Below are 21,241 nucleotides of genomic sequence, written 5' to 3'. Positions count from 1 at the left end.
GCATCTTTTCATGTGCTTATTGGCCATTTGCATATCTTCTTGGGACAAATGTCTTATCAAGTCCTTTGCCCATTTTTGAATTGGGTTGTTTTTTGTTATTGAGTTCACAGTCGTTTTGTAATATGGAATGGTTTCAGGAACACAACAGGTCTCCAGAGTTTAGAATGGTATGAAAATTCTAGGGGCCTTTGAAAAAGGGGCAGGAAGAGGTAAGGATGTTAAAGAAAGTTTTTAAAGAATTTTAAAAAAGTCTTTAGAAAAAAGAAAGTATACTTTCAGGATTCTGAGCTCATTTTTGTATTGTCATTTGGCAACCTTATGGGTTAAATAAGCATTGGTGGGCTACCTTAGAACCTAACCACTATTTTTTTTTTTTTTAACCACTATTTATTTTAAATAGGTATGCTTGTTGCTTATCTATTTTTTTAAAAATTATTTATTTTTGGCTGCGTTGGGTCTTCGTTGCTGCGCGTGGGTTTTCTCTAGTTGCAGTGAGCAGGGGCTGCTCTTCGTTGCGATGCGCGGGCTTCTCATTGCCGTGGCTTCTCTTGTTGCGGAGCACGGGCTCTAGGCGCATGGGCTTCAGTAGCTGTGGTACGCAGGCTCAGCAGTTGTGGCTCATGGGCTCTAAGAGTGCAGGCTCAGTAGTTGTGGCGCATGGGCTTAGTTGCTCCACGGCACGTGGATCTTCCCGGACCAGAGCTCGAACTCATGTCCCCTGCACTGGCAGGTGGATTCTTAACCACTGCGCCACCAGGGAAGCCCCCTAACCACTATTTAAAAACACTACTTATAAAAAATTCTGTCTTATAATATTCTAATTTTAAAAACTTTGGTATATAATTCATATATATGTTGATGACTATATATGAAAACCTAAATTTGGAAAGTAAGTTGGTTGTACTAATGGATTACAGAAATAATTATTTATATACAATGACTTTAATTGGGAATTTAATATTTTTCTATTACCAGAAGTTGATTTACATGAATCATTTGTGGGATGCCACTATGAGAAAATATACATGATACAGAAGTATAGAACTGATATATAATCATGATATAATTGTTAGAAACATGAAAACAAGCCTGTAATCTACAGATATAGACAAAGGTTGCAGAAAAGGAAGGATTACACTGAAATGTGCTGTTAATTGAAGCAGCTAGAAAAAACAGTATTACTGACCACTGGTAATAGGTAAATAACCTCTAAGAATAATATCCAGTTTAAATGACATAAATTTTATTATTTTATAAGAAACTTATTTTATGTATTGAAAATGGATAAACTGTTGGATTTGGAATTTTTGGTAAAATGTTATAACACCTAGGTGAGACAAATAGCTAATATTATAGGTGTAAAATGTAATTTACATACTTTAGAATAAGTATGATGTTATTTTAAAGTATATCTAGGATTATTTTCAATGTTCCCCACGCTATATTCTCTGTAAATAATTAATAGTTAACAAAACATACCATTCTCGAAAAACAAAACAACAACATCTTTCTTTAAGCTGAAACTAAAGATGAGCTTTCCATTTCTTCTCAGGATCCATGTTGCTAACTGTGGAAAGAAAATTATAGAGTAAAAAGTTAACAAAAGATGAGCAAATCACTACATTTTAAGTTATCTTGTAACTAGAAAAAGCATTAATTCCTAAAATAATTTTGTTGCTCAATATAAAGTTGGGGTTTTTCTTGGGGGGGTACATATAAAGATGTTGCTGAAGCTTCTACACAAAGTCCAACTTTGCACCTCTTGCTTTTTAAGGATCAAACGTCTAAGATTATTAATTTGACAAATTAACACTAGGGAACAACTATAGAATTACTGCTTTAATATCTTTGAGTTTGCTACTTTTACTGCTGCTAGACCTTTGGCTGTTCCCAAATCTTCTCTCGATACATGTAAAATTCTTCGTGGTTGTGTGGTCTGGGAGAGGAGAAGCTCTCTTCCCACTACATGCCCGTGACTGTCATTCTGGTGGGTGAGGACTGGAACCCCCATGCGAGATTCTTATTCCTGTGGAAGCTTCTGTTCTAACTTGTGATCCCCTGGCCTTTTGCTACTGACCCTTCCTAGTGACTGTCTCTCCAGCTTATAGTGACATTCAAGGGAGAACTCTGGTGGGTGGTGTTTTTCCTCAAAGGAAACTAGTTCATTTGTTAACAAATATTTTAAGTGCTGGTAATAAAAGAACTAAAATTTGGAAGAATACTTACATATTTTTCCTTCCTTTTCTAATTTTTTCAAATGAAGCAAGGTGTTATGTTCGGCCATTTTATGTAAATGCTCAGGAGTATCCTAAAAGAAAAATGAGAGTGAAAGTAAAGCATTTCTTTTTTAAAAAAGAACAGAGTTAATCTTTTTGAAACTTTTAAAGAAAAAAGGCAAAAGAATACAGTCTTAATTCAAATACAGTTTTATAGAGTAATAATCAACACTGTTTCATCTCATATATGTCTTGCTTTGAGTCACTATATTATTAGAAATATACTTCTAGGCAAAACAGACTGTAAGCTCCATAAAGACAGTACAGTAGCAGCATCTGTTCACTACTGAATACCCAGTGCTTAGCAAAATGGCACATAGTGGGAACTCAATATTTTATAAATGAATGAATAAACAAACATAAAAATTATTCTAGGTAGTTTTGATGATTCTACAGACAGTTGGCCCTATGGTCTATTTATTAGGTTACATGATAATGTCTTTGCACATTTTTATTAAAAGTATGTATGTTTCAACCTTAAAACTTACAATTTTTCCTTTATTTTTGTCAAGCTAGTAATGTAATATTGACAACTATTATCTGAATGGTAAACAAAATAAATATTCCTTTTATTCTTTTTTCTAATGTATATATTTTTAATTTTATTGAAGTATACTTGATATACAATATTAATGTCAGTACAATATGGTGCTTCACAATTCTTAAAGGTTATACTCCATTTAGTTATTATAAGATATTGGCTTTATTCCGTGTGTTGTACAATATATTTATCTTCGTAGCTTATTTTATACATAACAGTTTATACCTCTTAATCCCCTACCCTTTTATTGCTCCTCCCCCTTCCCTCTCCCCACTGGTAACCACTAATTTGTTCTCTATAGCTGTGAGTCTGTTTCTTTTTTTGTTATATTCACTAGTTTGTTGTATTTTTTAGATTCCACATTACAAGTGGGAACATACAGTATTTGTCTCCTTATATTCTTTAAATAAGAATTTTCCTGAAGTCAAGCTTCTTGACTAAATTTACTATCTCCATTTCTCAGCTCCCTGAAAATGTTTTGCAAAGATCACTGAATTATATTTTAATCAAAATTCAAAGAATTCTTTTCAGTCCTCATTTTACCTGAAATCAGCTGGCTAGTCTCTCTGTTTGGAAGACCTCTTCTCTTTTCCCTTGGTTATTCTACCTCTTATGATTTCGTCTTCATCCTGGATATTCTTCCCTGATTTCTCTTCAATACTGATGTTCATGATGAATTGTATCACTGACTCTCTTCTCTTTTTACTTGTTCAACTTGTCACCGCAACACCATGTGTTAATGATTCCCAAGCAGAAACCTCCAACCCCAAACTCCCTGAAGTTCCAGTACCATATATTATATCCACCAGTGTGATTTTCTAGGTCTAATTATGTGACTCCCTGCCTAAGATCCTTGGGTGGTCATTCCCAGCTTATTGGCTGAAGCCCAAATTTTTTTAGCATGGCAACCAAGGGCTTCCCCTGACCTGCCATGCCTGTCTTTCTTGCCTCATTTCCTGGGACCCCCTCCCTGCCCATCTGCAATATACATTCTGGGCTCCAGTCAGATGCGTTTTCTTTGTGGGTTTTCAAACACACACGATGCTTTTGTGACTCCCAGTGTTTGAACACATCTTTCCTTCTGTCTACAATGACTTCTCTTCTCCTGTACTCTGGCCTTACTCCTTCTTCAAGATCCGATTCAATAATTAAGTTTCTGAAGCTTTTCTGGACAAGCCTCATCACCCCGCATCTTCACCAGGCAGAAGTGACTCCTCTTTCCTTTATGCCCTGACGTACTGTGTATGGCCTTGCGGGAAGCTTGGTGTGATAGAACAACACAAGACTTGAGTATCTGACTTCTGACATTTGAGTGTGTGACATCTGCTAGTTTTGTGCCCTTGGAAAACTTACTTAGCTCACCCTTTTTGAGTCTATTTTTAATCTGTTAAGTTGGAATAACAGTATCTTTATGCAGTGAAAAGTCAAGGTACTTGAAATTAAGTACTTCAAATTACAACTGTAAATGTGAAGCATTTAGTACAGTGTCTAACACATAATAATGTGCTCAAAAATGGGAGCTATTATGATACAGCCAGAATTACAAGAATCTGTTTAACATGTCTGTCTTTGCTAAACCATGAGTCCTTTGAGGGCAGGGATCTGTAGTTGTCTTTGTGTCTCTGCACCTAGTCCAGAGTGTGGCACATGAAGGCATTCAGTAAACATCTGTGGAATGAATAAATGTCTCTGCAATACCTAATGCTGTTCTATATGTGACAGGTGCTTCACACATGTGTGCAGTGAACACATCTCTGAACACATCTCTGAATGCAGAACCAGCATTTCTGAGGCCCGCATAGTCACTGGATGACCCATCCGTGAGGGTTATCAGAGAGTTCTGCTCTCTGTACTTGGGTTAGAAAAAACTACCCATGTTTCAATGTATAGTCTAGAGTGGCTAAACTTTAGTATTACGAGGAAATGAACTGTTCTGCAGAATTTAAACATTTACATTGCCCTTTTGCTCCTGGCACTTTTTATTGTCAGCCCTTTTAATCATTCATTCCTCCCTTTTAAAACAAAGCACATGGAGATACCTGGTTTTTGATAAATTAGACCCATGGGACATTATAGTCCTTTACTAATTGAAACTGGCCCAGGTTCCTTTTCAAGCTCATCTTTAATTATACTCTCACGTATCCTATGGCCATACAGGTTATGGTAGTGGGAGTTTTAAAACCCAGATAATCTTATTCCATTCTTAACCCCGAAGCAGGTATCGAATAAACATTTGCTGAAAAACTACTGAAGGATTGCCACCCAGTGCTGTCATACAGTGATGTGCTCAGAGGCCACTGAGTGAGGGGCCCTTTCTCTCTATACGAAGTGACTCTACTCATGCTCTTCTTCATGGCCTTTCTCCTTTTAATCTATTGTTAGCATTGCTACTACTTCTCACTGCTATTATCCCAGTAGCTGTCTCTAGCAGATCGCCCCTTACTTGCTGCCGGTCAGGACACCAGATCATCAAGATGGCTAGAATAATACACAAACCATAACAAAGATTAACCGCCAGGCTGTTGGCAATGGTCTCCCCTACAGAGTGGAGGATAAAAGGCTTAATAATGGCTCAGGATGGTTATTTTTGTTCTGTGGGCCAGTGTTTGTCTAACTTCTGTGTTCTAGAAAGTTGAGATTGATGGTCTCAAATCCATACGAGTGACGTTACTTAAAAAATTAACAGACTCATTCTGCTCTGGGGTGTGATGAGTTTACCATATCTATAGTCTACTGAATAGATTATTCTATTAAAACTGTGGCTTTGAACAAATAAGATAAATGAAAATTACCTTGTAAATAACTTTTACAAGATCCATTGCTGTGAATGACTTTTCAAAGTTCTCATGAAATAATGTAAGAATTTGCTGTTCTCGGATATTTCTGTGAGAAATGTATTGTAGAATTTTAGCTTCGGCATTATGGATTACTGGGCCATGTCCTGCATCAGAATAATTACAAAAATGATTTCAACCAGATAAAAAATTTTAAGTACAACTGAAGTTAATTTACTCTATTTAAAAATATTTCATATAGTATATTGAAAAGGCATACTAAATACACGACAAATAAGAATTATCTGGAAAACTATACAGGTAATAAGAGATTTAAAAATTACATATAATGCCAAAAAACATTAGAGAATTATATCAAAATCTATATAAGATATTATTGTGTTCATTAAAAGTTAGAAAATAAAAATTTAACAATAAAAATACAGCCATAAAAACAGTAACTACAACAGTATCAATAGGTAATATTTACAGAGTGTTCATTATTTGCCAGACATTGCTCTAAATGCTTAATATACATTATTCTTACAAGAATCCCATGAAGTAGGTATTGATACTTTTATTATCCTCTTCGTACAGCAGAAACTGAGGCATAGGGAGGGTAAATAATCTGCCCACAGTTCCACAGCTAAGAAGGGGTGGAGCTGGGATTCTGATTCAGGAGCTTTTAACCACGCTGTGCTCTTAACCACTATGCTTATCAAAGATTGAAAAGGGGAATGTAAAAGGTAGCTTCATGTAAGTGACCAAGAGCTATTAAAAATTCACAAGAACCACAGGAGAACTTTAAGAATCTTATGTATAGGCTAGCAATTCAGAAATGTTGATAACCCGGATAAAGTTATATTGGAATTTACTCGCTCCTTAAGACAGTGAAAATGAATATATTACACAAATCTGCAAGAGGGTTGAGAACAAAATACCAGAAGCAGACAAACCTGTTAGGTGAAGAGCACGGGCTTTAGGATACCGACCATCATTTACTAGCTGTGTGGCTGGGACAGTCTATGAATCTCCGAGTTTGTTTCTTCAGCTACCTGCTTCTCTGGGTTTTTGTGAGGACAGCTCTGTGAGGGTCCCTGCACAGTACCTGGCAGGTAGGGTAGCGGCTTTAATATATGGTAGCTATGGCTACAGACCATCATTGACATATGAGCTCCTGCTGTGCCAGTAAGCCAGTTCACTGGATTCACTAAAGCCAACACTCCAAGAACCGGCACCCGGCAGGCTCTCATTAGCTTTGCTCCAATGTGGGTGCATCAAATGTCTACTGTCTTCTCTTTCAAAATGGCTGTCATCCTCCACTCCTTTTATGTCACAATATTAATCCAAATGCCCAGCCTCACTGTATGTTTCCTATCCCCTCAGCAGTGGGAACTCATGAGGGAATATGAAGGTACTGAAGACACTGTATTTACAGATCTTTCCATGGCTCTTTGGTTAGGAACAAGTTGGAAGGACTTAAAAAATTAAGTAATCGAGTCTCTTTTTCCTTCTGGGGGCCTCTTGGGTACCGTATCTTTCTTAGCTTTCAGGATGGAGGAGAGATTCGTATTGTAAAGCAGGGCAGTGATAGCTAATATACTAACAACAGGTTTCTTTTTCTGGAGAACGGAAATAAATACACAATTTTACAGTTGATATAGAAGCTACTGATATTTCCATATAGTGAGTTAAAAAACTAAAGCTCAGACATCAAATGTTACCCAAGGTTGGTTACATGGCTAAAATGTAGTCCACAACAGAAATCAAGTTAACAAAACTGAAGATAGCTTATGGAATGAAAAAAATTTTCTTGTTCCAGTAAGTTTACTTCATTTGTTTAATAGTTCTATTAATAGCTGTGCAGATGTTAAAAAAGAACCCTCATATCTTTTAAAAAAGTTATTAATACAACTCTCAGTCTTCTTTTTAATTGTATTGCTAGACAAGACTTAGGGGTGTAATTTAGAAAGAAGCAATTTATATGTATCTCTTCAAGGCTGAAACCACAAAGAACACACACAGACAAACCAAAATGAATCTTCCTCATCATTTGACACAAATGGTTTGCTAGATTAATAATATTACCCACCTGGATATATAACTTTAGCTTTGATTTTTAATAACTCTTTTAGGGAGCTCATATAATCATAGAGGTCTTCAAATATGGTTGTTCCTTCCCCTAGGATGCAATCTCCAGAAAAGAGAGCATTTTCTTCTTCTAAAAGTAGGGCCATATGATCATCAGTGTGGCCAGGTGTGTATATAACTCTGGTTGAAAGAAGAAATAGTAACAATTATGAACTCTTAGGCTTAGAAGAAATTTTGAGAAGTAAATTATTTTCTGTCTTTATCTCTGCACAAGACACGAATAAATGATGTCAGTAAGTTTTTTAAATAGCTCCTTTTTCTCTTGTGGCCCAGTGCAAATTATCATCAGAAAATTCTCTCCTTTAGCTAAATCAAATTTCTCACTCTGAAGTGCAAATTTAATACTTTTGCCACGTCTTCCTTCTTATTTTGTAAGTAATAAGTACTGATTACAACAAATTTGGAAAACAGAAAAGGAAAGTACTTGAAGGAGATAAAAATCACCAATCATTCCACTACTCAGATAGTGCTTTATTATTTAAGAACACATTTTTTTCAAATCTATGTATGTATATATGTGTATATACATACATACACACTTTATGGTAAGACTATGAGAAGAAAGTGCTTTCATATGTTGCTGGTGGGAGTGAAAAAATGGTATAGCCCATATGGAGGGGAATCTGGCATTTTCTAGCAAAATTACATATGCATTAATCCTTTGACCTATCAATCCCACTGCTAAAATTTACCCTGAAAAATACACCTTTACAAATACAAAAAAATACATACAACTTATTCATTACATTATTTGTAATGACAAAATATTAGGAACAACCCAGATGTCCACCCACAGGGCACTATGGATCAAGTATGGTACATCCACACAATGGAATACTATGCAGCCATCAAAGAGAATGAAAAGATCTCTATGGATTGAGATGAAGTAATTTGCAGGATATACTGTCAAGTGATAAAAAGCAAAACACAAAAGAGTGTTCATAGTATGCTCTTTTGTATCAGAAAGATGGGGAAATAAAAACATGTATGTATAGAATTCCTTATATTTGGAAGAAGAAAGTCAGGGAGGATAAATAAAAACGTATGAATATAGCTGCCTATACGGGGTAGGCAGGTGGGGTGTAGGGAATAGAGATGCAAGCAAGACTTCCCTGATTAGAACTTTTAAAAAGTTTTAACTTTTAAGCTATGTAAATTTTTTATATTCTAAACATAAAATTAAATAAAAAGAAAAATAAAACCTTAACACTGAATACAAAAAGAAGTGTTTACCTTACTGTATACTAGATAACATAGCCATAGTAATAAACTAATTCAAATAAGTTTTAAATACAACACTAAAATAAGAAATAAATAAATACAACACTAAAAGACATCCTTAATAGAATATATCTTAAGATTAAAAAAGTTGCAAAGGTATCTTGAACTTTACTTAATAGGCTTATTGTTGGCAGTGTTATTGATTATTGTGTTTCTGAAATGAATCTGTTCACTGTATGACAGTACAGGCAAGTAAATAAATTGATGTGGAGAACCAAGGTTTTCACCGTGGGATAAGGGAAAAATATATATGAAATGATGGAATTAAGGTTTGGGGTTTTTTTTTTTTTTAACATCTTTATTGGAGTATAATTGCTTTACAATGGTGTGTTAGTTTCTGCTGTATAACAAAGTGAATCAGTTATACATATACATATGTCCCCATATCTCTTCCCTCTTGCGTCTCCCTCCCTTGGGTTGTTTTTTATTTGAATTGAGGAATCATGAATTCATCATTTCATTTTTTTTCTAGCTCTGTCTATAATGAGGCCCAGAAGCAATGATACTCCAATAGTAATGAGCACACCTCACACTCAGTTCTTTGTTTCTAAATACCATTTCCCACTCTAAGAAACCAGGGCTTCCTACAGACATAGCTGGCTCCAGGTCTTAGGCAGGGAAAGTAAAATGTGACATCAAGGCACTCTGTGTCAGATAGTAAGGAAGTGCTCAAAGATTAAGGGAGCTACATCTAAAGGACAAAGAAGCACTGAATTTAAAAAATACGTATAAGTTTGGAGTAATAACTCAAGAAAGGAGGGGAGAAACTCTTCTTTAAGAGGAATGTCAGCAAATAGAGAAAAAAAAAGAAAGTGGAAGAACTAATAGAATAAAAGTCACAGTTTTGCCACCTTCAGTGTATTAATTGATTAAGGCAAGTATCATCAATAGATGCTAAAACCACCGGATGAAAGATTGTTGGGAAGCAGGACATTCACAAAATCTCAAATATATCAGATTACGAATTTTAAGGGGAAAGTAACCTTAACCATGAAGAGAGCTGGGGTCATCATGTCAACCAAGCGACCAAACTTCATACCATCAGCAGTGGGACAAGCTGACATCAGGTACGTCCCCACTGCCCACAACTACCCATCTGTTTTGTCTCTCTGCGTTTGGTTTTTACAGATGCCACGTGTGAGATCATACAGTATTTGTCTTTCTCGGTCTGACTTATTTCACTTAGCGTTAAGGCCCTTGTCAAGATCTGCCCATGTTGTTGCAAATGGCAGGATTTCCTTCTTTTTTATGGCTCAATAATATTCATATATATTACATATATATACACACCACAACTTTTTTTTTTAATATTTATTTATTTATTTTGGCTGTGCGGGGTCTTAGTTGCAGCACACGGAATCTTCGTTGTGACATGCGGACTCCTTAGTTGCGGCATGCATGCGGGATCTCATTCCCTGACCACGGATCAAACCCAGACGCCCTACACTGGGAGCACAGAGTCTTACCCACTGGACCACCATTCATCTGTCAATAGACACTGAGGTTGTTTCCATGTCTTGGCTATTATAAATAGTACTGTGATGAACACGGGATACAGATATCCCTTCAACATAATGATTTCGTTTCCTTTGGATATGTACCCAGAATTGGAGTTACTGGATCATATGCTTTTAAGGATATATATTTTTGGATTCTTTGCATATTTATATCTTAAAAACAAAACTGTCATGTTGCTTTAATACCTGATTTTTGAATTTTTTGCTTACTATATTGTATTTTCCTACATCATTAAATATTTTTCTAAAACATGATTTTTAATGATTGCATAGTATTTCACTATATGCATGAATCACAATTCATTTAGTTTCCTATTGTGGGCAGTTTTCCTCCATCAGTAACACTGAATGAGCATCCTTAAAAATGGTGCTTTTGTTATTTTTTGATTTGGTCTCAGAGTTTTTTTTTAACAGAGTAGTTTTCCTATTTACATTGCCCTTCTCTCCTTCCCCCATAATGAATATGTCTTACTCACTTCAGTCATTAACATTCATGATTTCTGGTTTTTCGACTTCCTTGCTGTTACTTTAGGTTATATGGACTGCATTTTCTTTCGTATTTTTTTTTTTTTCTAGTGATTTGTAAGATACATACACTTAAGTAGATGTAAGAAAACTGGGCAAATTAACTTCTCTTAATGTCAGTTTTTCATTGAAATGTGAATAGCATGTGTCTTAAAGGACTGCTGGGAGATTCAAGACAAGCATTTAAGTGCTTAGCATAGTATATGGCACAAAGTTACATGCTTAATAAATGGTAAATATTTTATTTTAGTAGTGGTTATCTAAAAGTTTAAAAGAAACATTATTTTTTCTTTCTTGTTAAAAATTTTAAGAACAAAGCAGGGGCTTCCCTGGTGGCACACTGGTTAAGAATCTGCCTGCCAATGCAGGGGACATGGGTTTGAGCCCTGGTCCAGGAAGATCCCACATGCCGCGGAGCAACTAAGCCCGTGCACCACAACTACTGAGCCTGTGCTCTAGAGCCCGCGAGCCACAACTACTGAAGCCCGTGCGCCTAGAGCCCGTGCTCCGCAACAAGAGAAGCCACCGCAGTGAGAAGCCTGAGCATCGCTACGAAGAGTAGACCCCACTCACTGCAACTAGAGAAAGCCCGCGCACAGCAACAAAGACCCAACGCAGCCAATCATAAATAAATGAAATAAATTTATATATAAAAAAAAAGAACAAAGCAGTTTTCATTGATTTCACCCTATATAAGATAAAAAATTTAACATACTTTTATTTCCTTTGTCCTCTCCTCCAACTTTCGGTTTTTGTTGATAAATAAAACTATGATAATAAATACTTTTAAAGCATGACAAATATTTTTATTTCAATAATTCCTATTTATATTTACATGAAGGTTTTTTTTTGTTTTTTTTCTTCGCCCGCGCCGTGCAGCATGTGGGATCTTAGTCCCCCAAGCAGGGATTGAACCTGTGCCCCTGCAGTGGAAGCCCAGAGTCTTAACTACTGGACCGCCAGGGAATTTCCTACATGAAGGTTTATGACTACACCAATAATAAGCCAGATAAACAACTAAGTCTAGGGGGCTTCCCTGGTGGCACAGTGGTTAAGAATCCGCCTGCCAATGCAGGGGACACGGGTTCGAGCCCTGGTCCGGGAAGATTCCACATGCCGTGGAGCAACTAAGCCCGTGAGCCACAACTACTGAGCCTGTGCCCTAGAGCCCGCAAGCCACAACTACTGAGCCCACGTGCCACAACTACTGAAGCCCTCGTGCCTAGAGCCTGTACTCTGAAACAAGAGAAGCCACCGCAATGAGAAGCCGATGCACCACAACGAAGAGTAGCCCCCGCTCGCCGCAACTAAAAGAAAGCCTGCGTGCAGCAACGAGGACCCAACACAGTCAAAAAAATAAAAATAAAAATAAAAAAAAAGAAAAAGAACTAAGTCTAAGTAATTTGTTCTGCAGAGCTCTTGATTTCTCAGCCACATACAGACAACCCTCTGTACTGGTCATTTTTTTCTGTTATTACTCCTATACTTTGAATTTTACTTCTATTATTGCAGGTTTCACAGTGTTTTCTTGTTTGTTTACCATTCTACCTCATAAGGCTATGAACTTCTAAAAGGCAGGACTCCTGTCGTATTCTCATCTTTATATTCCCAGTGCTTAGTACTTAGTAGTAGCTAATATTAATATATTGCTTTCCACGTGCCAGGCACTGACTTCAGGGATTTACAGGCATTACACACTTAATCCTTCTACTAGTATGGGGTGGGTAGCATTAATGTCTCCATTTCACATTCTTTTTACATTCTAGATAATCGAATCACAGGAGATAGCAATAAATGTCTGATGGAATAAGGTTTAAATTATATTTTATTTACCTTGAGAGGTTAATTATCCTTCTCTTTGCCTATTCTAAATAGTATTGGATTTTTATGTGCTTGGAATACTTTAAATAAATTTTCTCAATGATGGATTTTTTGGGGGGAAGACAGGGCAAATATAATTGCATGTTTGGATTTACTATTTAGGAATTGAAAGTGTGTTTCTGGTTAAAGACTGGATTGAACACCTGCATCTTTTGTTTTCCTCCTAAAACATCAATAAAATTACCATAAAGGGATATTTGAAAAATGGCATAAATCCACAGGGGTGAGGAGAATGGACCATATCAACAAAATTTTAGAAGCTAGAAAGAAGACAGATGAGTGAGAAGTGACTTATCAGACATGAAAATACTGAAGTCTACACTGGCAGTGGTGAAAGCTGAGACCCAACCAGATTTACACTGCAGAATTCTCCAGTCTCAGGACGTGGGGCACCAGGAATGCAGAAGCAGAGGGTGAAGTGGAGAGCGGAGAATCTTTAGATTCTCTTCCCGTTTTCAGCAGCTTGACAAGCACCCCAACCCCACTAAGGGAAAAAACTGGAGATTTAATCTTTGAAGAGGGTAAAACACAGGCACAGATAGAGGTAGTGACATCATCCTGAAAACAGGAAGACTGTGTGAATATACGCAGATCCCCAAGCCTTCTTTCCACACTCAGCTCCTGTAATGCTGGCAGCCAGGCCTTTATCCAACATGAAGATTAGAATAGTCTTTTCTGGGAATTTTACCAGCTCAGGAAGAAAGACTCTAAGATTACAATGTTGGAGGTTCCCCAACTAAACAATTCATCTAGATGACCCTACAGTAAGGCTCACAACCTACAGAAGCCCTCCTCACATTTTCAGAGCTCCCAAATAGCTCTAAGGTCTCCCTTAGAAGACATCAGTAAATACCACATCACTATGCATCTGAAGAAAGCCTTTCACACCGAGGAGAGAAAATAAAAACAAACTAGTTTGTAGGCCACAAATTATGAGGAAGAAAATTTCCAAAAAAACCCACAAACCTCCCCTCGATAGCCCCAAGAAAAACAGCCCCACAAAAAACTGTAATGTCCTCAGAGAGACAAGAAGTTGCAACTATGAAACAAGAAAGGATAGTATGAAAGGAGCATTTAGGGGGCAAAAAGAGCTCCTGAAAGTTAAAAATGTGAGAAGAGGAATGAAAAAATAGGATTAGGAGATAAAGCTGATAAAAACCTCCCAGAAAGTACAGCAAACAGGCAAAAAGATAGAAAATAGGAGAAAAAAAAGTTAAAGGATGAATCTAAGAGTTCTAACAAAATAATAGGGGTTTTAGTAAATGAAACAGAACAAAACAGGTGAGAGAAGATATCAATGAGCAACTGTATTTTTCTGCCCAACAAAGCCATACCATCAAAGGTAATTCTGTACGCCTCTCTTCCTCAAGACCTTGATAAGCCTACTTAATGATCCAAATGTATTTTCAAGTTTGGTTTTTATTTAAAAAAATTAAAAAAATTTTTTTGGCTGTGCCATGCAGCATGTGGGATCCTAGTTCCCCGACCAGGGACTGAACCTGCGTCCCCTGCATTGGCAGTGAAGAGTGTTAACCGCTGGACCGCCAGGGAAGTCCCTCAAATTTGGTTTTTAGATTCTGGAAGTCAAAATGATAAGTAAACCTTTAACAAGGTAAGTTAGATTACATAACTTTTTAAAGCCTACTCTTGTATTAAAAAGAGAATCCATAAAAAGTACACAAATAAGCTTAAATTTTATGCATTAAGCTTAACTCACAGGACCATATTACTAGTAAGCAACAATAAAGCTTCACTAAAAAGATGTGTAATTATCATTAGCAACTAAAGGCTCAGTATTTTCACGGGCTAACTCTAACAAACATTTAAAAGTCAGATAATTTCACTACAATCTACCCCAGAGCATAGAAAAAGAAGGAAAATTTATGACTCCCAAACCTGATAAAGGCTGCACAAAAAAACTACCACCCAATCTCACTAATGAATATTGTTATAAAAATATTAACTAAAATATTAACAAATAGAATTCAAAAGCAAATTTAAAAATAATAACATCATGACCAAATAAAGTTTATTCAAAAAATGCAAGGGTGTTTCAATATTATAAGATCCCTGAAAAAAATAATAAAGCTATGGAGAAAGCTGGTAAGATCATCTCCCTAGACACTGCAAAGACATTTGACAAAATTCAACTCTTAAATAACAGCATGTAAGAAAACTGAGGGCTTCCCTGGTGGTGCAGTGGTTAAGAATCCGCTTGCCAATGCAGGGGACACAGGTTTGAGCCCTGGTCCGGGAAGATCCCACATGCCGCAGATCAACTAAGCCCGTGAGCCACAACTACTGAGCCTGCGCTCTAGAGCCTGCGAGCCACAACTACTGAGCCCATGTGCCACAACTACTGAAGTCTGCGCGCCTACAGCCTGTGCTCCACAGCAAGAGAAGCCACCGCAATGAGGAGCCCACACACCACAATGAAGAGTAGCCCCTGCTCACCACAACTAGAGAAAGCCCACGTGCAGCAACGAAGACCCAACGCAGCCAAAAATAAAATAAAAATAAATAAATCTATTAAAAAAAATTGAAATGACTATAACTTAGAAGAGTTTCTCCTTTGCCAAAAGAAATCAAATCCTTTAATATTAAATATTGAAATGTAAAGTCTTTTAAAAATCTGCCAAAAATGTAATAGCTATAAGGTACAAAAACATAAGACACTAGTGTAATGGGAGCAATTATTCTTGAGAGGCATTAAGAACTGACATTAAGAACTATTATGCTTTTGTGGTTTCTAAGTGTATGCTTTATATACTGCAGACAATTACGATTTTATAGTTGCTCCAAGGGCAAATATTAAAGAGATGTTAGAAATCATCTCTTGTTTGATTTAACCTGCTGCAACCTGTTAATGAAAGTATTCGATGTTATATGAAAATGATTCCAGGAAGTATATTTCCAGCAACTATAAAAATATGTGAAGACAATCTACAGAATGGGAAAAAATTTTGCAAACCATGTATCTGATAAAGAGTTAAGGTCCAAAATATATAAAGAACTCATACAACTCAATAGCAAAAAAACCCCCCAATTTAAAAAATGACCAAAGACCTGAACAGACATTTTTCCGACGAAGATACATGAAAGACCAACAGGGACATGAAAAGATGCTCAACATTACTAGCCACCAGGGAAATGCAAATTACTGGGTTGGGCAAAAAGTTTGTTCGTTTTTTCCATAAGATAGCACTAGTAGCACTTAGTTGTCTTTAACTTCATTCAAAACAATTTTGTTAGACTGTATTGTGATAGCTGTCATATCAGCATGCATTAAGAAAAAACTTATCAAAATTGGTGAATTTTTGTGTAGCCATTTTAATATTGAAGATGGAAGAAAAAAAGCAACATTTTCGGCATATTATGCTTTACCGTTTCAAGAAAGGTAAAAATGCAACTGAAATGCAAATAAAGATTTGTGCAGTGTATGGAGAAGGTGCTGTGACTGATCGAATGTGTCAAAAGTGGCTTGCGAAGTTTCGTGCTGGAGATTTCTCACTGGACGATGCTCCACAGCCGGGTAGACCAGTTGAAGTTGATAGCGATCAAATAGAGACATTAATTGAGAACAATCAACATTATACCACGCAGGAGATGGCTGACATACTCAAAATATCCAAATCAATCACTGAAAATAATTTGCACCAGCTTGGTTATGTTCATCGCTTTGATATTTGGGTTACACATATGTTAAGCAAAAAAAATTTCTTGACCGTATTTCTGCACACGATTCTCTACTGAAATGTAACGAAAATGTTCTGTTTTTAAAACAAATTGTGACAGGCGATGAAAAGCGGATACTGTACAATAATGTGGAACGGAAGAGATTGTGGGGCAAGTGAAATTAACCACCACCAATCACACCAAAGGCAGGTCTTCATCCAAAGAAGGTGATGTTGTGTATGTGGTGGGATTCGAAAGGAGTCCTCTGTTATGAGCTCCTTCTGGAAAACCAAACGATTAATTCCAACAAGTACTGCTCCCAATTAGACCAACTGAAAGCAGCACTCGATGAAAAGCATCCGGAATTAGTCAACAGAAAACGCATAATCTTCCATCAGGATAACGCAAGACTACATGTTACTTTGATGACCAGGCAAAAACTGTTACAGATTGGCTGGGAAGTTCTGATTCATCTGCTGTATTCACCAGACATTGCACCTTCAGATTTCCATTTATTTCAGTCTTTATAAAATTCTCTTAATGGAAAAAATTTCAATTCCCTGGAAGACTATAAACGGCACCTGGTACAGTTCTTTGCTCAAAAAAATAAAAAGGTTTGGGAAGATGGAATTATGAAGTTGCCTCAAAAGTGGCAGAAGGTAGTGGAACAAAATGGTGAATAGGTTGTTCAGTAACGTTCTTGGTGAGGGGAGAAGCAACTGGAGGAAAGTAGTCAAAAGGTACAAATTTCCAATTATAATGTAAGTATCAGGCATATAATGTACAACATGATGACTATAATTAACACTGCTGTATGATATGTAAAAAAGTTAAGAGAATAAATCCTAAGAGTTCTCATCACAAGGAGAAAATTGTTTTTTCTTTTTTCTTTCTTTTCTTTTTATTGTATCTATATGAGATGATGGATATTAGCTGAATCATATTACATGTAAATCAAACCATCATGGAAAAAAATATGTAGGTGTGGGTGTGTATCCTATCTTATAGCTAATCCTATGAACAATCATACATAGAATGCATTTATGGGCAGAACCCAATCTTTTTTTTTTAATCTACAAAAACTCATTTGGAGAACCATTCTTTTTCAGGGTCTGCAAATTGCCTTATCCGTCAATGTGCCTGCAACGCCTCCTTTATTCCCCTCCCACTCTCCACGCCAGAGCTCAGTTATGGCTTTCTTTGATATTTTCCAGGCTGAAGGCAATAAGATTTCTTAAATCAGGGGATCAGAAATTCCAATTCTTCAGTCACCTGCGTGGCTAATGCTTTAACTTGCATAAAAACTGTGTTAAAATTCTCTTCACATAGGCAGGAGGGGAAAAGGAAATGACATCAGAGGTGCTTTAGGAAAGATCTGAGGAACTGCAGTGGTGGCCTTCCCATGCATCAGGTAGAGCACTGATCTAGTTCTGCCACTTCTGTGACAGACAGACTTTATAACGATGGCTGTCTTAGAAAATTTAGAACAGTCAACAAAAGCTGTTGGACTGATTTTTCTCTGAGAAATTAAACTTAGTTCACTAGAAAATTCCTGAAGGTTACATCCAGAATCAAATCCTTACTGAAAAACCTTGCTTTCTACTATTTACTAAAGGGTTCTTGGTGGATATTATCTCTCTGTTGTATTTTTTTTTTTCAAAATTGGCAAGCAGAAAAGATCAACTGGTCATCAAATACTTGGAGACTTAGTAAATTTTAACCTTCTTCTTATAGAACTTTTGCTTAACAATGAGTCTTCTTGTTAATATTTAAAATAATTGGGTTTTACTGACTTGATAAAAATGGAAATTGGAAGCCACGGTCATCAGTAAATTAAATGTTTTATTCAGATTTTAGCATAATTAGAATTCATATTTTGGGAAAATATTATTTACAAAGGCTTCTTAAAAAAGTGAGTTTACTTTTTTGATTCTCTGTATTAGTTTTCCTCCCAAATCTTAAAATAGATAGGTTCTCATACTTTATCTTAATCAGAATGCAGTAAAACAAAACTTAAATAGAATTCAGATAATATGGAGCTTCTTGGCATCAATTCACTCCATGAATCTGAGACAGTATTCCACTGAGAGGGGGTGGTGACGGGAAGCAAGATGTGGGAGGCTTCGGGGCACTGATACTGTTTCCTACTTTTTTTTAGGTTAAAAAAAATCTTTTTTTTCTTTAATTGAGGAAACATTGATTTATAACATTACATACGTTTCATGTGTACAACATTATGTTTCTACTTCAATATACCCTACAATATGCTCACCACCAACAATTTATTTTCCATTGTCACGGTACAGTTGATCCCCTTTACCCATTTCAGCCCCCCACTTCCCCTCTGGTAACCACTACTCTGTTCTCTGTATCTACACCATATTGTTGTTTCTTGATCTGCGTGCTGCTCATAGGGTTTGTTCAGTTTGTAACAATTCACCGTTGCACACGGATGATAGGTACGCTTTTGTTTGAATACTCTAATAAAAAGCTTAAAGTATGTGGTCTGTTAATGGCAGATGGGTAGCAGTAACTTCCAAGGACTGAATATTCTTAATCTGCAATTAGGTATAGATCCATAATTCTGTGATAACCGATAAACCAGTACTGTGATACCCACGCCTTTGAGACAGAAGACTCAAGGAACCACCTACTGTCTCGACCCCTTTCATTTTCACTAGGGCTGGTGTGTGATGGGCGAAATTCTGTATTGTCCGAGAATACCGAATACTTTTGGAAGTAGCAGCTATATGATGTTTGTTTTCCTTTGGTACCAGGAGCAAATTATACGAGATACTATCATATTTTCAACAAGAGCATTTAAAGAACATTCCCAGATATTAGTTGGTTTATAAATTAAATTCTGTCAATCACTGCATACTGAAAAAAAGGGAACGCTGGTTTGAAAGGTGGCATGGATACCCATGACTTCATTTTCTCTTTCTCATTCTTCTGTTCATCTACTCGCCTCTTTGGAGCTAGTAAATTTACTATGTGTAGGATAAATACCCATTACCTCCTAAGTGCCAGGGACTGAGGATCTAAAGATGAATCTGGGACCTGCCTGTGTCAGAGTGGCTAGCTTGTCATCAAACCTATTCCCTCTTTTTCCTGGGAACGAAGTTAAGCTCTATTTTCCTGTCTCTGCAAAGTCAGGAGTGGCGCAGGACTGAATTTATAGCCAATGCAGAGATGGCCGGGTCTGTGAAAACCTTCCAGGTAAGATCCCTTTCATGCTCCTTCTCCACCTGCTGGGTTGATGGAGGTGAGCACGGTGACCTCGGAAGCCAAGGAGTGACGTTAATGGAATCACAAGATGCACGGAGCCTGAAACCTCACTTACAGGAGGGTCACTCACTAGTCAGCACCCCGTTTTGGACTTTATGTGACTGAGAAGTAAACTTCTTTCATGTTTGAGCCATTATGCATTTCTGGGTTGGTTGACCATAGTGACTAGAATTAACTAATACTGTGAAGCTAAGGACTTGATTACCTTTTCAGGTACTTACATACAAAATTTAATACAAAATAATAAAAGGTTATAGGAAAGTTAGTGGAGGGAATAGTGAATTATGCCTGGAAAGGGTTCTTGAAGTAAGTAACATGTGGATTAGGTCTGAAGCACGAACAGATAAGAGTCTGTCAGGGAGACGAGTTGCGGGGAAGGGGCAATGCCTAGTACAGGGGAAGGCACGAGCAAAGGCACGGCCGCACAGAATGTCCTTGCTAACTGTGCCTGTGAGGGGAGTGATGGGAGCGAAGACCAGAGAAGTCTGGGGCCAGACTGTGACACGGTCAGGAGAACAAACATTACCTTGTGTGCAGTGAGGGTTGTTCCAGGTTTCAACTGACACGGGGAATGAAGGTCAGGTTGGAAAGGCGGGAGCCTGCAGACAGGAAGACTGAGCAAGAAGTAGTGGTTGTGGACATGCAGAAAGAGAGGCGACATTGCCAAATATTTCTGAGGTTAAGAACCAACCTGATTAGATGGGGAGGGCCGCGGGGAGGGACGCAGGGGAGTATACGGGTGAAGAGGAGTCAGCTTCTATCTTAGAAGGAAAAAAAAATCTTAAGTACTGAGAAAGTAGATGTTCTGAACTCAAAAAACAAGTACAAATGGTGGGGGAGTGAGAACCAGAATTAGTTAGTTCAGCTTTAAAGTTGACGAGTTTGAAACACCCTTTTGAATCCCTCAGATAGGTCACGGGGGATTATGGGTCTGGCCTGCAACGTGTTTACTTCAGGGATGGGTCACCTTTTGGAAGTGAGAGCACGAGAGAACCCTGAATTTAACTGATGGGTAGAAATCCCTAAATCACCCTAGCAGGAAATGCTAATCTATTTTTTTAAATTTAAATTTTATTTATTAAAAGAAGGTAATCAACTAATTCAAACAAATAATTTTAAAAAGGCGGATAGAGTGAAAACTCCTTCTCTTTTCCCTTCTTTCTCAAGCAACCCAATTTCTCTTCCCAGAGAAACAAATGTTATCAGATCTTCTGGATCTGCTGAGGTATTTTCCTGAGGTATTTTCACTCAGACAAGCAAATATGTCTTGTCTTTTTACAACACATATACATAGACCCCTCCAACCCCCAGCCCCGCCTTCCCTGGCTCAAG

General features: G+C 37.2%; 2 protein-coding genes and 1 long non-coding RNA gene across 6 annotated transcripts in view; 1 reads left to right on the top strand and 2 right to left on the bottom strand.

Annotated features, from left to right (window-relative positions):
• The window catches only part of LOC309614806 (uncharacterized protein), a 31,954-nt gene extending 16,483 nt beyond the window's left edge, over positions 1–15,471 (top strand). Inside the window, exon 6 of the mRNA XM_082363665.1 lies at positions 9,915–15,471. The gene's annotated coding sequence lies outside the window, so the exon portion shown is untranslated. The remainder of the gene's footprint in view (positions 1–9,914) is intronic.
• The window catches only part of LACTB2 (lactamase beta 2), a 42,920-nt gene that overhangs the window by 10,097 nt on the left and 11,582 nt on the right, over positions 1–21,241 (bottom strand). For 2 of the 4 annotated variants that reach the window (XM_082363534.1, XM_082363533.1), the window contains exons 5-8: positions 7,684–7,862; positions 5,610–5,758; positions 2,227–2,308; positions 1,480–1,567 (exon numbers count right to left, since the gene is read on the bottom strand). In XM_082363534.1, the coding sequence (XP_082219660.1) occupies positions 1,524–1,567; positions 2,227–2,308; positions 5,610–5,758; positions 7,684–7,862 (454 nt within the window). In that variant the 3' untranslated portion in view covers positions 1,480–1,523. Of the gene's footprint in view, positions 1–1,221; positions 1,568–2,226; positions 2,309–5,609; positions 5,759–7,683; positions 7,863–21,241 lie in introns of those variants that run through there. The other 2 variants (XM_082363532.1, XM_082363535.1) reach the window with 1 other exon arrangement.
• On the bottom strand, positions 11,708–20,594 carry LOC309614832. The gene is made up of 2 exons (XR_014236407.1): positions 20,436–20,594; positions 11,708–17,340 (listed from the first exon to the last, which is right to left on the bottom strand). It is a non-coding gene; the product is annotated as an uncharacterized lncRNA (long non-coding RNA).

The sequence above is a fragment of the Balaenoptera borealis genome (assembly GCF_965194805.1).
Source record: "Balaenoptera borealis genome assembly, chromosome: 17".
Classification (NCBI taxonomy): domain Eukaryota; kingdom Metazoa; phylum Chordata; class Mammalia; order Artiodactyla; family Balaenopteridae; genus Balaenoptera; species Balaenoptera borealis.
This window is presented reverse-complemented; position numbering and strand designations above follow the sequence as displayed.